General features: G+C 44.7%; 1 protein-coding gene across 3 annotated transcripts in view; it reads right to left on the reverse strand.

Moving 5' to 3' along the window:
- Slc9a8 (solute carrier family 9, subfamily A (NHE8, cation proton antiporter 8), member 8) overlaps nucleotides 1-16549 on the reverse strand; it is a 62901-nt gene that overhangs the window by 36548 nt on the left and 9804 nt on the right. For all 3 annotated transcript variants that reach the window (XR_001175365.1, XM_013024346.1, XM_013024345.1), the window contains exons 2-4: nucleotides 14593-14771; nucleotides 8076-8156; nucleotides 2675-2733 (exon numbers count right to left, since the gene is read on the reverse strand). Coding sequence is in view for 2 of the 3 variants with exons in the window: in XM_013024346.1 (XP_012879800.1) it covers nucleotides 2675-2733; nucleotides 8076-8156; nucleotides 14593-14771 (319 nt within the window). In the remaining variant the exon portion in view is untranslated. The remainder of the gene's footprint in view (nucleotides 1-2674; nucleotides 2734-8075; nucleotides 8157-14592; nucleotides 14772-16549) is intronic.

Here is a 16549-nt window from a genome sequence, read left to right on the forward strand (position 1 = left end):
CGGTTTTTTCTTTTTGCTTATGTGGTGCTGAGGAATCGAACCCAGGGCCTCGAGCATGCAAGGCAAGCGCTCTACCACTGAGCCACCTTCCCAGCCCCCATGATACTCTTGACTCCAATTAAACACCAAAAAGGAAAAAATGGTACTATGGTAGAGTGCTGGCCTTGAATGAAAAAGCTAAGGAACAGAACTGAGGTCCTAAGTTCAAGCCTCAGTACCAGAACAAAAAAAATTTACTTTGGCAATATTGAATTTGAACTCAGGTCCTTGGGCTTGCTAGGCAGGTGTTCTACTTCTGAGCCATGCCCCAGACTTTACCTCAAATTTTGATCATTTACTTTTACTATTCATGAACTCCTTTAGTTTTTGCTGTGAAGTGTTTTAGTTTTGCAATCAGTTGTCAATATTAGTTTTTCCAGGTATACCAGTTTGGGTTGGAAATTGTTGTTCAGAACTTGAATGATCAATCAGGTATCAATTTTTTTTTTCTTTTGGGTCCGGTCGTGGGGCCTGAACTCTGGGCCTGGGCGCTGTCCCTCAGCTCTTCAGCTCAAGGCTAGCGCTCTACACTTGAGCCACAGCGTCACTTCCGGCTTTTTTCTTTTGGTGTATGTGGTGCTGGGGAATCGAACCCAGGGCCTCAGGCATGCAAGGCAAGCGCTCTACCACTGAGCCACCTTCCCAGCCCCAGGTATCAATTATTTTAAATAAAGTGGGCAGGTGGGTGACATAGACACAAGAGCTCAGGACTTGCAGATTTGCAGCCTGCAGCCCCTCTCTAGTAAGAACCCTCGGGATGAGCCCCTTTAACAAGACAGACCAGTGAAAACACTGGGGACAAAGTGCTCTTCTGGTTCTTCCCTCAACCTCAGCCCAGAGAGAAGTCTAGAAATACTAGGAGTCCCACATACACCCTGGAATTCACTGATACAAGGATTATCTCCTGGGTACTAGTATTTGTTTCTTGGTATTATTTTATAACAGACTATGAGGCCCTGGGTTCGATTCCTTAGCACCACATAAGCAGAAAAAGCCGGAAGTGGTGCTGTGGCTCAAGTAATAGAGAGCTAGCCTTGAGCTGAAGAGCTGAGGGACAGCGCCCAGGTCCATTGTTCAGGCCCCAAGACTGACAACAAACAAACAAAAAGAGAAGATTACCAGGCTGAAATTAAAATTTGGATTTCAAGCAGTTTTTGTACTCCCAGATGCTGTTTATACCGTAATGGCCACCATGCAAACCCAAGGACGTGCACACCAGTAAACTTAGGGCGGCGCAGTATAGTGGAGGAAACACTGACTCTCCAGGCCAGAGGGTGTGAACACAAGACAGCTCAGCTACGTCCTGGCTCTGACCTAGCCCTGACAAGGTGCATGTCCCAGGCTCCAGGAACCTCTTCCTTCACCTGTAGTGAGGTGAGGATTTTCCTTTCTGACCAGGCCATTGAAAGATCAATAGTAGTTGAATCTATAAAGTGCTGAAGCGCCACACTGCTAGATAAACACCTCCTATTACTGTCACCGGTCTGAATGGAACCAGAGCAATAAATGTTTCTCATGTCCAATGTTAGTCTTTTCTCCACAAGGTGAGTCCAGTGATATAAAAATGGAAGAGGTTAGTAGCTCACACCTGTAGTCCTAGGTACTCAGGAGGCTGAGATCTAAGGATTGTAGCTACAAGCTAGCCCCAGCAGGAAAGTCCATGAGACTCTTACAAACAATTAACCACTCAAAAACTGGAAATGGAGTTGGGCTCAAAGTGGTAGAGTGCTAGCCTTGAGCAAAAAGAGCTCAGGGACAGCACCCAGGCCCTGAGTTCAAGCTCCAGGATTGGAAAAACAACCATCATGACATGAAACACAACACTAGGTGTTTCTGTGTTCACGTGGAACAGGGTGGAGGGTTGTACTTTTTTAAAAAACCCAGATATTAAGGTATCTACCCAAATATACTAGAATGTTTAAAAACTAGCAGGACAGGACAGAGTGTGGCTCCAGAGGCAGAGCACCTGACTGCCTGGCAGGTGAGAGGCCCTGACTTTAAACCCTAGTACCACATCCATATATACATATATTAAGTTATATATAAAAAACACTTGGGCTGAGAATGTAGCTTAGTGGAACAGTGTTTGCCTAGCATGCATGAAGCCCTGGGTTCGATTCCTCAGTACCATATGAACAGAAAAAGCTGCAAGCTGGGACTCAAATGGTAGAGTGCTAGCTTTGACCAAAAATAATTCAGGGACAGTGCCCAGGTCTTGAGTACAAGCCTCAGGACTGGCAAGAGTAAAAACCAAAACCAAAAAACAAATAAAAAACACCCAATAGCATGTGCTTGGTGGCTCACACCTGTAATTCTATCAATTTGGGAAACTAAGATTCAGAGGATCACAGTTTGAAGGTAATCCAGGCAGAAAAGTCTCCAATTAATCAACAAAAAGTTAAAGGTATAGCTCAAGGGTTAGAACTCCAGCCAAGCAAGCAGGCAAACAAGCAGAGTAAGTGCAAGGCTGTGAGTTTAAATGCAGGTATCAGCCAAACAAAATCCTCCAGATACCCTAAGGGGTTTGGCATTGACAATCAAGTAATGATAGCCAGCAAAAACACTGATGTTAAAGGAACTAACTACAACTACAAGTTGTGATTGCATTACAAAACAAAGAGGTTAACAAGCTTACCTTCCAATTTGCCAGTTTTTTAAACTCTATAATTTTTATCACTGCTCCCATGAGAATACCTAGAAGAAACAACAGAAAGCCCAACATAAGATATAACAAAGATTACTCCAGTTTATTCTACATTTTGTATCTTTCAATGGTCTTCATGGAGTTCTGTGAGTTTTATGATTAAAACAGAAGGGGAATTGGTGTGAAGTATTAGGTGTCATCTGAGTTTCTCAACTGCCTCTCAAACACACTCTGACAAAGTCTACAGAAATCTGTGAGGGTGGAGGCGGGGTGGGAGAGAAGGGGGAATAAGTTCTACAAGGAAATTTGGCCTAGATTGGAAGATGTGCCAGCTTCTGCCATTCTTCCTACCTCTACCCACTTTTAATGTTAAATGGTAGAAACTTACAAGTCAGATTTATCCTCTGCTACTTATTGCTAGTTACAAAAAAAAAAAAAAAAGGCCAAAGCTTGGTAGCCCATGCTATAATCCCAGTCTAGCTTACAAAACAAAACAAAAAATTCCCAAAATACCCATGATCACTTTCTCTTTGTTGAATTTCTAGTTAGAGATAAAACCCAGGAGGATCAAGGTTCCAGACCGGCTCAAGCATACTGTAAGGCTACTTCTCAACCAATAGCTGGGCATAGTGATGTATGCCTGTCATCCCAGCTATGTGGGAAAGTGAGGACAAGGGGCTCACAGAGTTCTGGACCAGTCGAATTTGGCTATTAGTTTGTCATATCCAGCTTTAATTAAGATATGTTTAGATATGTTCCTTATACTCCTAGTCTCTTTTTTTTTTGTCGATCATGGGGGGCTGAACTCTGGGCCTGGGCGCTGTCCCTCAGCTCTTCAGCTCAAGCCTAGCACCTTACCACTTGAGCCACAGTGTCCCTTCCGGCTTTTTTTCTGCTTATGTGGTGCTGAGGAATCGAACCCATGCCTTCACATTCATGGCCCTGAGTTTAATCCCTCAGCTCCACATGCACGCGAAGTAAGCACTCTACCACGGACTCAACTTCCCAGCCCTTCCGCCCTTCCTTCCTTCCTCTCTTTCTTTCTTTCTTGTTGGTCGTGGGGCTTGAACTTTGGGCCTAGGTGCTATCCCTCAGCTCTTCAGCTCAAGGTAAGCACTCTACCACTTGAGCTGCATTGCCACTTCCAGTTTTCTGGTAGTTAATTGGAGATGAGAGTCTCATGGACTTTCCTGACCAAGCTGGCTTTGAATCATGATCCTCAGATCTCAGCCTCTTGAGTAGCTAGGATTATAGGTGTGAGCCACCAGTGCTCCACTATTCTTAGTCTCTTAAGAGCATTTATCATAAACAGACATTGAATTTTGTCAAAAGCTTTTCTATATCAATTGTAATGACCATGTGATTTCTGTTCTTGGTCCTGTTTATGTAGTGCATTATATTTATTAGTTTATGTAGGTTGAACCCTCCTTACATCTCTGGGATGAAACCAATCTGAATATAGCATATGATTTTTTTGTTTTGTGTGTGCTAACATTGGGGTTTGAACTGTATCTTACAACCTTGCTTGACTTCTTCACTTGAAGCTGGTACTCTATGTTCATCAAAGAGACTGGTTATAATTTTCTTTTTTATTGTTGTATCTCTAGTTTGGGGATAAATGTAATACTTGCTTTATACAGTGAGTTTGGAAGTGTTCCTTCTATTTCTATTTCATGGAAGAGCTGGAGGAGTATCGGTGTTATCTCTTCTTTAAAGGGTTAATAGAATTTCACAGTGACTCCATCTGGTCCTGGGCTTGTCTTCCTTCAATTATTGTTACTTTAAATTCATTGCTTACTATAGATCTGTGGGTCATAAAGCAGCTCTACAACAGCACAGGTCCCTCTAGACCAGGGAAGAAGAACTCACTGGCCTCAGCAGCTGAGGCCAGATGTTGAGGGGTCAGGCCAGGGTCAGTCACATATGGCCACTGTCAATTATTCTCCAGGTAATGCTTTCCCTTGGTTTCTGGGACCCTGTGAGCAACTCACAAGATCAGAACTCATGGCAGTTTGGGACCAGTCAAATAAAAGCTCTGATTTCTCACTGGCCCACAAGTTAACTAAAAGCAGGAGAAAACCCTGACACTGCTGGCTCTGCCTTGTACGTGTGTCCTTCCTCTGTGCCTCTCTCTTCTGCAGCTCCTGGACACCAGGAATGACAGAGCTGATCGTAACATCAGCAAAACCAGAACTGAGCTAGAGATCAACCAGGCCACACTCTGTTGGGACTGCCTGATTATGTACACCTCACTCGTCCACTGAGTTTAGCCAAAGCACCGTCTAAGCACTCAGTCACTCCCTCCCTTGCTGGCTGACCAGGTCCATGCTGCCTGGTATAAGGCTGTTAGGAACACCTGCTGCTACACCACTTCATTATTTTTTTTTTCTTCAGCTACTTTTACCCACACCAAAAAGCATTGTAATACATAACTGCTGCCATTCCAAGGACAATACTCAATATTTTTTTAATTTAATTTATTTATTTTTGTCAGTCTTGGGGCTTGAACTCAGGGTCTGGATACTGTCTCTGAGTTTTTCTGCTCAAGGCTAACACTCTACCACTTTGAGCCACACCACTACTTCCACTGTTCTGGTGGTTCATTGGAATGGACTCTCATGGACTTTCCTGTCCAGCTGGCTTTGAACCATGATCCTCAGATCTCAGCCTCCTGAGTAGCTAGGATTACAGGTGTGAGCCACTGGCGCCCAGCAAGACACAATTTTAATGGACTCAAATAGGTGGGTATGGGACTGCATACCTGTTGGCTCAAGTAAACCTAAAGCTCAACAATGACATCAAGAATCTGAGCTGGGCCAGGCGCTGGTGGCTCACGCCTGTAATCCTAGCTACTCAGGGGGCTGAGATTTGAGGATCTCAGTTCAAAGCCAGCCCAGCAGGAAAGACCGTGAGACTCCTATCTCCAATAAACCACCAGAAAACCAGAAGTGGAGTTGTAGCTCAAGTGGTAGAGCACTCGCCTTGAGCTGAAGAGCTGAGGGTCAGCGCCTAGGCCCAGAGTTCAAGCCTCATGACCGACAAAAAAAAAAAAAGAATCTGAGCTGGGGCTGGGAAGGTGGCTCACTGGTAAAGCGCTTGCCTTGCATGCATGAGGCCCTGGGTTCAATTCCTCAGCAACATATAAGCAGGAAAAGTCTGAAGTGGTGCTGTGACTCAAGTGGTAGAGCACTAGGCTTCTGAAGAGCTGAGGGACAGTGCCCAGGCCCAGTCCAGGCCTCACCATCGACAAAAAAAAAAAAAGAAGAAGAATCTGGGCTCCAACTTTGCCCATGGCAGTATCTGGCATGCATTTTTGAGCCATACTGATTCGAAGGTGGTTATTGGTACTCCAGATTCTCAAATGGCTAGCATCAATAGAAGGAAGGAGAATTTTCCTCTTGTTTCTATCAGCTCCCCATCACCAGGAGACACCTGCCCTTGGCGTCCCTAGTTAAAATGGCTTCTTCTTCTGCCTCTACCCCTCTAAATCAATCACGAGAAAAGGAGTGAAATTCCCCCAGTGGCAGGGACAAGAGTTGACTGAGTGGGGCCCTTCTGTGAGTGCTCTGTGCTACAACACTTGACCAGCTGGGGTTCTACCTCCAGGAAGAAGGAGGCCATGATTCTAGCAGCCAATGTTATCTACTGCCAGCCCCAGTATAAATGAGCAGTGGTGTCATGAGTCACAGATACCTAAACATTCAAGACAGAGTAGGATATTCCTAACCAGATTATAAGTATTATCATTTTAATTTCCATGTGCACTATAGCTAAATAAACACCAGCTATAACTGTACTAGGGGTGGTGGCTAATTCTTGTAATCCGAGCTGCTCAAAGCAGAGATCAGGAGGTTCATGGTTTGTGAGGCCCCATCTCCACCAATAAAGAGCTGGGTGTGGTGGTGCATGTGTCATTTCAGTTTGCAGGAAGTTTACATAGGAGGATTCAAGCCAGCCTGGGCATAAAAATCCCACTTCAAAAAAATAACTAAAGCCAAAAGGACTAGAGGTGTGCCTCAAGTGGGAGAATGTGTTCAAACCCTAGCAACACAAACACGCACGCACACACACACACACACACACACACACACGCACACGCGCGCGCGCGCGCGCGCACACACACGGAATCTGACCATAAAAACTGTAAATCCCCTAAAGCAGTTTTTAAAGCCTTTCTTGTGCATCCCAGAACAATGGGTCTTATTAGCTAAGGTTGTTAGAATCTGAAGAACCAGCCAAATGAAGAACAAGAACTGATTTCCAACCCTGTACTCACATAGTACCTACATGCTGGTTCTCTTACATACAATATCACCTGGAGGTATACAAGATAGCAGTGTGAAAGCTTACAAACCCAAACCACACAGCTGTGAGGTCCAGGGGAAACACAAGGGTCTGTGGCAGGATGGCAAGGCTGATGGGGAGGGCAAGGCTGGTCAATAGATTATGAATGTTTACTTCCAAGACCCACCTAAAGCACAGCTGTACTCTGAAAGAATTCCTCCATAAACCAAGACTATGAGGGGAAGCAAACTAACTGATAAAGCATCAGTGTTGAAAATTAAATACCAGTAGGCCAGTGGAATCTAGTACAAGTAACTAAGATATGAGAAATTGACAGAAGCCTTGGAAGACCTTAGTAACAGTGTTACATTTTAACTTTAAGTTTAATATACCTTAAAGTCCCTGCTTTAGCTAGGTGCTGGTGGCTCACACCTGTAATCCCAGTTACTCAGGAGGCTGGGATCTGAGGATTATGGTTTGAAGCCAGCCTGGGCAGGAAAGTCCATTAGACATCTTCAATTCACCACCAGAAAACCAGAAATGACACTATGGCTTAAAGTGGTAGAGTGCTAGCCTTGGGGGGAAAAACTGAAGGACAGAGCTCAGGCCCTGAGTTCAAGCCCGTGACAAAAAAAAAAAAAAAAAAGTCCCTGATTTGAACTAGGGATGTAGTTCAGTGGTAGAGTACTAGGGATGTAGTTCAGTGTAGAATACTTGCCTAGCATGTGCTATGCCTGGGGTTCCATATTCAGCATTACCACCACCAACTTCTCCCCCAAAAAAGTATCAATCTTTTTTTTCAGTTAAATAGTGGATCACAGCTGTAATCCCACCTCAGGAGGCTGAAGTAGGAGGATCTCCAGCTCCAGGCCAGCCTGGGGTACAGAGTGAGGCCCTGTCTCAAAAAGAAAAAAAAAAAGGCTGGAGGCATGCTCAAGAACTAGCAGAGCCCTTCTCCAAACCTCAGGGTCCTAACTTCTGCACATGGCAGCATCTGCACACAGTAAGCTGCAGCTGGGATGAATGGCATCAGGGTGACAATATGTACCATATGTGTGTGGTTCCTGTGTCAAAGCAGCACTCACCCACGGGCTGGCACAGCACTTACCTAGAGAAACAACAGCGACGCTCTCAGGCAAGAAGTGCAGCCTGTACCGGATCAGCAAGTGCACCAGGGTGATGCAGATGGCTGTGGGGAAACATAAGATGCAGCTTCAATGCTGATTCTGAACAACAACTAGTGAGGCGGTGGTGTTGTGCAGCTGGGCCACCGGGATGAGGTCAGTGCCAGCAACACAATGAAGGTCAGCTTTTCTCTATTGTCTCACTTCTTGACCTGGAGACATGCATACCTAGCTGCAAAAATAGGTTTATGGGCCTGGGAATGTGGCTTAGTGGTAGAATGCTTGCCTAGCATGTATGAAGTCCTGGGTTCAATTACTCTGTTACCACATACACAGAAAAAAACAAAAGAGGTGCTGTGGCTCAAGTGTTAGCGTGCTAGCCTTGAACAAAGAGAAGTTCAGGGACATGCCCATGCCCTAAGTTCAAGCCCCAGGACTGGCAAATGAATTTTAAAACAGCCAGGTGCCAGTGGCTCATGCCTGTAATCCTAGCTACTCAGGAAGCTGAGATCTGAAGATCATGGCTCAAAGCCAACTCGGGCAGGAAAAGCTGTCAAACTCTTATCTCCACCAGAAAACTGGAAGTGGTACTGTGGCTCAAGTGATAGAGCGCTCACCTTGAGCTGAAGAGCTGAGGGACAGTGCTCAGGCCCAGAGTTCAAGCCCCATGACCAACAACAACAACAAAAAAATTAAACAAAAATGGGTTTATTACATTTTCTCTATATTTCTTTTTCTTTCTTTTTTTTTTTTGGGGGGGGGTCCGGTCGTGAGGCCGGAACTCTGGGCCTGGGCGCTGTCCCTCAGCTCTTCAGCTCAAGGCTAGCTCTCTACCACTTGAGCCACAGCACCACTTCTGGCTTTTTTTGTTTATGTGGTGCTGAGGAATCGAACCCAGGGCCTCAGGCATGCAAGGCAAGCGCTCTACCACTGAGCCACCTTCCCAGCCCCTTTCTCTATATTTCTGTGTACCTCATCTACTTTGTTTTTCAGTAATCATTTTTTTTTTTTTTGTTGTTTTTTGGGGGGTCCAATCATGGGGCCTGAACTCTGGGCCTGGGCGCTATCCCTCAGCTCTTCAGCTCAAGGCTAGCACTCTACCACTTGAGCCACAGCACCACTTCTGGCTTCTTTTTGCTTATGTGGTGCTGAGGAATTGAACCCAGGGCCTCATGCATGCAAGGCAAGCACTCTACCACAGAGCCACCTTCCCAGCCCCGTAATTAAGTTTTTATGAAGCTGAAAAACCTTGTACAATCATGTAAAATTATTCACGTTTTCCTACTCTGAGATATGGTCCTACCTTTTAGCAATAATTATGGGATGGAAAGCCTAGTAATGAAGAGGAAGTAAGTGAAATCACTTACATAAATATGACTACAACAGATTATGTAGACATAACTTTGCCACCAGGCAACTGAGCATAGAAGGAAGTGAGAGTGTTTCACAAACTGGAAGAAGTAAATACATTGCTGACAAGAATACCAAAGAGATTTATAGATGAGCCACTCCTGTCTCTGGGCTGCCTACAGCTAACACCGAGTGCCCTCCTTCCTATTGCTGCCATCCTTGGCTCTCGCTGAATTCTCTTCTTGGCTTTGACTCGAAAACAGCAAGGCTTAAGGATGAAGCTGCAGAGGTCAGCTGTGCCCTGCCCTGCACTAGTACTGAACCCCCACAGGGCACATCCCCACCTGGTGGGGGTTGATCTCCTCAGCTTCCAGGCAGGAATGATGTCTGACTCTCCACAAGACCCAGGAGTTCAATCACAGAAGCATTTGAAAGAAAGAAGTATTTCTGGACAAAAGTATACTTTCACCTAAATAGTTGCAAGGGTAGTCTTGTGGCACTAAGTTATTATATTTAATCCTCCTTCTCTCCTTGGGCACTGGGGGGGGATCTTGATTACACCTCATTAATCGTACTACTACTTTAAGGGTACTGGAGATAGTTCTGTTTTTAAGGAACCATGTAAACACTCGGCACAGCTGTCAATGGGCCACCTTCAGAGCCCACACTGACCAACTGGCTTTCTCCAGTCCTACCAGACAGCACCAGGTGTGGAGGAACCACACTTGTCCCATTTTTATTATGTGCTATAAATCACTTATCTGTCATGTTCTTCTAATATAAACACTTTTAAAAAAATAAATATTTAACCTAGCTGGGTGCTGGTAGCTCACGCTTATAATCCTAGCTACTCAGGAGGCTGAAATCTGAGGATCGCGGTTCAAAGCCAGCCCGGACAAGAAAGTCCGTGAAACTCTTATCTCCAATAAACCACCAGAAAACTGGAAGTGGCGCTGTAGCTCAAGTGGTAAAGTGCTAGCTTTGAGCTGAAGAGTTAAGGGACAGCGCTCAGGCCCATTTAACCTAGATAGAAAATCCCACATTAAACACTAGGAGCCTGAACGAAGTCCCAGAGCATTGGAAAACCCAGAGCTCATGACTAACGCACATACCCACTGTGTAGGGAGAATGAAGGCAGCTGCAGCAGCAGCAAAGAAGCATGCACACATGCCTGCACACACATGCACACATGAGCACTCAACACAGGCAGACCAGACTTAAGGAAGGAGACCAACTGGACTAAAAATAATTAATTTGCCTGGCACCAGTGACTCACACCTGTAATCTTAGCTACTCAGGAGGCTGGAATCTGAGGATCATGGTTCAAAGCCAGCCCATAAGACTCTTATCTCCAATTAACCACCAGAAAACTGGAAGCGGCACTGTGGCTCAAAGTGGTAGAGCACTAGCTTTGAGCTGAAAAAGCTTGGGACAGAGAGTTCAAGTCCCATGACCAACCAAAAGAAAAAGAAAAAAAGATGAAAAAGCAAGTTTACAGGACACATTTGTTAAGCTCCAAACCACATTTACTTAACAAGTATTTCAGGGAAGAAATAGAACAAAAAAAGGTGAGCACACCTGTGAGATAAGGGAGGGCAAAGATGCTGTGAGATAATGAACTTTAATTATTCTGCCTGCAACTGCAAACATAGACATGTCAACTTTAATAACTCCATTAAGTTCAATGACTCATGAACTGTACATGCCAAAATGATGTTAATTGTTAACTCCAATTGAAATCCGTAACCATGACTCAAAGCTGTTTCTTGTGCAATCAAAGATCATCAAGAGTTAAATGCAAATTGGCAGACTGCAAGCTCCTCAAAGTCCACAGTGACTAGAGAGCCTTCTCTGTGACATGACAAAGGACAAGCTCAGCTGAGTTAACAAAACAAAGATGGCCAATGTGTTCCTGGTCAGGAGTTCCTGGGGTTGGCGGCTTTAGCTCCTGTTTCCTGCTTGGGGAAGAACTGTTTCTCTCTCTTTTCCTAATTCTACTTTTACCCCTGTGGCTCAAGTGGTAGAGCGCTTGCCTTGAGCTGAAGAGCTCAGGGACAGCGCCCAGACTCAGAATTCAAGTCCCACAACCAACAAAAATAAAATAAAAAAGTAAATAAATAAAACAGCCTGGGCAGGAAAGTCTATATGACTCTTACCTCCAATTAACCACCAAAAAGCCAGAAGTGGAGCTATGGCTCAAATGGTAGAGTGATTGAACAAAAAAAGCAACCAAGAATGGAAGGCCAAGTTCAAGCCCTAGTATCAGCACACATGCACAAAAAAATCCCCATCTAAAGTTATCGTGACTCTGGACTAGGTGTATGCTCCCTCTGAAGACAAGACAACCCAAGAGAGGTACAGAGCCTTCCTGGCCTACGTGAAGCACTGCCACTGGCAGGACTCTGCCAGAGTGGAAAAGCACATTATGATATCAACTCTCTAGGCTCTACCCCCTGAAAGTCTTACTCTTTTCACCCTCCCTTACTAACCAGGGTTACTACAAAAGCTTCCAGGTATGCCTTTATAGTCCCCTAACAAGCTGACTACAGTGTAAACAGATTAAATACCCAATCTTGCAAGAGGACTATAGTATAGGTTCTGAAGATTTCTTAACTAAGGTAAGAATTGCCTTTCTTTGTATTTGAAAGCAGAAAACAAAACACAAAGCAGACCTTGACTGCTGAAATAATCTAACTAGAAATACAATCCAACCACATTTACGTGAAAAAAATCATCACACTCTATTAAATATACTTGGGACATTGTATACTTCTGGTTTGTATATTTTCTCAATATTCAATTTAACAGTTTTAAAAACCCAGGCTGGGTATGGTGACACACATCTGTAATCCTCACATCTGGAAGCTCAAGTAGGAGGATTGAGAGTTTGAACTACATAGCAAGACCTTGTCTCAAAAAAAAAAAAAAAAAATAGCCTGTAATCCTAGCACTCAGGAGGCTGAGATCTCATGGTTTGAAACGAGCCAGAAAAGTCCATGAGACTCTTATCTCAACTAACCACCAAAAAAGCTAGAAGGAGAGCTGTGTCTCAAGTGGTAGAGCACCACTGGAGACAGAACCTAGGTCTCAAGTCCAAGACCCAAAACTGGCACAATAAAACAATATAAACTTCTGCTAGGCACCAGTGGCTCACACTTGTCTTCCTTTCTCAGAAGGCTCTGATCTAAGGACCACGGTTTGAAGCCAGCCCTGGCAGCAAAGTCTGTGAGACTCTTTTTTGTTTTGTTTTTGTCAGTCATGGGGCCTGAACTCTGGGTCTAGGCGCCATCCCTGAGCTCTTCAGCACAAGGTTAGCGTTCTACCACTTGAGACACAGTGCTACTTCCGGCTTTTTCTGTTTATGTGGTGCTGAAGAATCGAACCCAGGGCCTCATGCATGCAAGGCAAACATTCTTACCACCGAGCCACCTTCCCAGCCCCGTCTGTGAGACTCTTATCTCCATTATACATTAAGAAAAAAAAAGCTGAAAGTATAGCTGTGTCTAACATGGTAGAGTGCTAGTCTTGAGCAAAAAGAAACCCAAGGACAGAGCATAGGCCCTGAGTTCAAGCCCCAAGACTGTCACAATAGTAATAAATACACTCTTGCCGGAAGCTGGTGGTTCACACCTGTAATCCTAGCTATTCAGGAGGCGAAGATTTGAGGATCGCAGTTTGAAGCCAGTCCAGGCAGGAATGTCTATGAGACACCAATTAAGCACCAAAAAACTGGAAGTGGTGCTGTGGCTCAAAGTGGTAGAGCGTTGTCCTTGCACAAAAAAAAAAAAAAAAAAAGCTCAGGGACAGTGCCAGACCCTGAGTTCAAGCCCCATGACCAACTAACTAACTAAAAATTAACTCTTGAGAATTCTATGAGGAAAAGAAAATAAAAACTATATGAGACAAAGATTTCAAATAAAATGACAATATTGTTAAAATTCTTTGACCATTTAATACCAGCCTAAATATAAATGTGAAAGAAGTTTAACTTTTTCTTAAAAATCAGCCCTAATAGACAACAAAGAAATACTCAAAACCCAGTCTACCTTTCACTCTTCTGAAAAGACATAATTTTGGTATCACCAAAAAAAGCACTATACCAGCCACCAATGGTTCATGTCTGTAACTCTAGCTACTCAGGAGGTTGAGATCTACAAATCGTAGTTCAAAGCCAGCCCAGGCAGAAAAGTCCCCATGAGACTCCTATCTCCAATTAACCACTCAAAAACCAGAAGTGGTAAGATAGCTCAAGTGCTAGAGCACTAGCTTTGAGCATAGAGCCTCAGAGACAATGCCCAGGCCCTGAACTCAAGCCCTACAACCAACAAAAACAAAGAAAAGCACTGAAAATAGAAACATTTCCAAGAGTTTGGACTTCAGTCAAACTGTTAACTTTCTAGGTCAGATAATCCAAAGCAGTTATGTAGTTTCAACTTCATTCCTTCTGTTCAAAACAGTTGTGTCCTGCCTGTCTTCTATCTGCAAAGGCAGAGGTTTTTGCCTCTTATCTAAAGCCCTTAACTAATGTCTAACATCAAAGGTGTTAGCCTCTTGTCTCCCACAAAACAGCCATGCCAGCCACTTGACTTCTCTGGCCCTAAATTTCTTCACTCATTCGAGGAAGAGGGCAGACAACATGAGGTTCCAACTTTGAGACAATGACTCCATTTAAACAAAAATATTGCATATGAAAATAAAGGTGTAGGCAGTATAGATATAGGATGAAGGGGTAATGGGTATGACAGAGATGAATGCTGGGCAATACAAGGCTTTTGATCTTGCACTTAGCAGAAGGTCTTTTTTTCTCTAAACTAAATGGAAAATGGACTAATAAACAGAATAGACAAAATTCTGCTCCAATTGAAGCCAGGGTCTGGAGTTTGAAAGCATTCCTGTTTGATTTCCTTACCTTCTGTCCCATCAATCCCTACCCCAACCCAATCCTAGGAGAAGAATTCAAGACCCATTAAATCAGATATACTAGAGCTTTCTAAGACAAAAAAATTCTTTCTCTTTTTCAAAGGCTGAGCTTTGGCCCCAAAGGATCTATGGCTGCATAAAGCTCAGGAATGTCCTGCTAACATGGGAGAAGACTTGAGAAAGTCAGCAACAGTCTAGGTTAACCATGGGGACATTCTGGCCTGGACTCACCCAGGACAAGGAGGCTGAAGAAGATGGTCATGCCACTTGACTGCTCCTCCTGCTGAGCCTGCTCCCCAGTCTGCACTGGAAGAATGGGCTTGGCAGGGGTTGGCAGCACCAGTTTTGTTGTGACACCCAGGGTGGTGTGGAGGGTGACATTGAAGCCCTCATGAGTGGCATTGGAGAACCTGTTGGAGGACATAAAAAGCAGAATTAGGTAAAGGAAAGGGGCTCTAAATATTGGTACACACACCTAGCACAGGTTTATGTAATTCACTACCAGCAAAAACCAGGCCAGGCTGAGATGTTGGTAACACAGGGATGAGTGGCTTAGGTGCTTTGAAATACAACCACCTAGAGGACCAGAGTCAGGGCTGCTGCAGAAAGGAAATACAGCTGGACAGGCACAAACTTATCTTATCATACCCCCAGGTACCACACTATTTATTTAACACCTTTAGTTCCTGGTTCCTTCTTTTCTTTGTATTATTTCTGCCACCTGAATCTCCTAGTTGATCCCATCAGAATGCCCTACTGGACAAAATCCTGATTTCCAAAGGCTTGGGATGCCTACTTTATAATACCCCACCCCACAGCTGATATGACTACATTCTCTTTTCTTACAGTGTGTTGGTTGTGGGTTGTGAACTAGTGCAATATTGACATCATTCATAATTATTGTTAACTGTAAGCCAGTAACTGGTGGCTCACACCTGTAATCCCAGCTACTCAAGAGGCTGAGATCTGAGGATCACTGTTGGAAGACAGTGAAGTCCATGAGATTCTAATCCCTAAATGACCAGCAAAAAGCTGTGTGGCTCAAGTAGCAGAACACTATTCAGGCCCGGAATTCAAGTCCTAGCAATGGTACAAAAAAAAATGTACCTTTGATTACAATAATTGTTCATAGATATTCACATATATATATATATATATATATGTATGTATATAGCTGTTACACGGTGGTAATTTTAAGTTACAATAATAATTGTAACTGTGATCACACACACACACACACATTTTTAAACTTTTTTTAAACTTTTGGGTGCTAGTCCTGGGGCTTGAATTCAGGACCTGGGCACTGTCCCTGAGGTTCTTTTTGCTCAAGGTTAGTGCTCTACCACTAAGCTCCACTTCCAGATTTTCAAGTAGTTGATCAGAGCTAAGACTTTTCTGCTGGGCTGGATTCAACCCACCATCCTCAGATCTCAGCCTCCTGATTAGCTTGGATTACAGGTGTGAGCTACCCGAGCCTGGTTCCACTTCCACCTGTTTTTTGTTTTTGGGTTTTTTTTGGTAGATTGTTGGGGATAAAGAGCCTCATAGACTTTCCTGCCCAGGCTGACTTCGAACCATGATCCTGAGATTGCTAGGATTACAGGCATGTGCCACTGGTTTCTAGAGTTCATATTTATGGAGAATGCTTCATTCCAAGAAACAGGTTAACACATCACCTAGTCAAGGTTCCATAGCTTGGCCAATGTTTGTCTATGGCAGAACCAAGCTTCAGGCACTTGTTTGGCTTTGTGGAACGGATGAAGATGCCCAATAAATACGGTGTGCAGATGACTTGGCATCCACTTGGTCAAGAGACATCTTAAGTGTTACCAGGACAGACCCAGGGGCCCCTGTCTTCACCTGCTCGGTCCACACAGACAGGGCCTCTGGGACTCGCAGTAGATGGTGCCCTGCCTACAGGAGACGGGCTGGGCGAGACCCCGTGGGGCCCCGGCCAACGACACCCAGCCACAGCCTTCCGTTCGGTTCCGGGGAGGCCACACCGCTACCGACGGCAGCCTGAGGCACTGGAGGTCGCCCTCCCGCCCCTCCTTTGTTCATTCAAGTTTCAGCTCAGGGTCACCGGCCCGTGCGGGCCCCACCCCACTCGACTCCGTTTCCGGCAGCGCGAGGAGCTCCGCGCTTGACAGGAGGCCCCGAGGGCGAGGCGAGGCGGGGCGGGGCGGGG

This window comes from Dipodomys ordii, unplaced genomic scaffold (assembly GCF_000151885.1).
Source record: "Dipodomys ordii isolate 6190 unplaced genomic scaffold, Dord_2.0 Scaffold75, whole genome shotgun sequence".
In the NCBI taxonomy this organism is placed as follows: Eukaryota; Metazoa; Chordata; class Mammalia; order Rodentia; family Heteromyidae; genus Dipodomys; species Dipodomys ordii.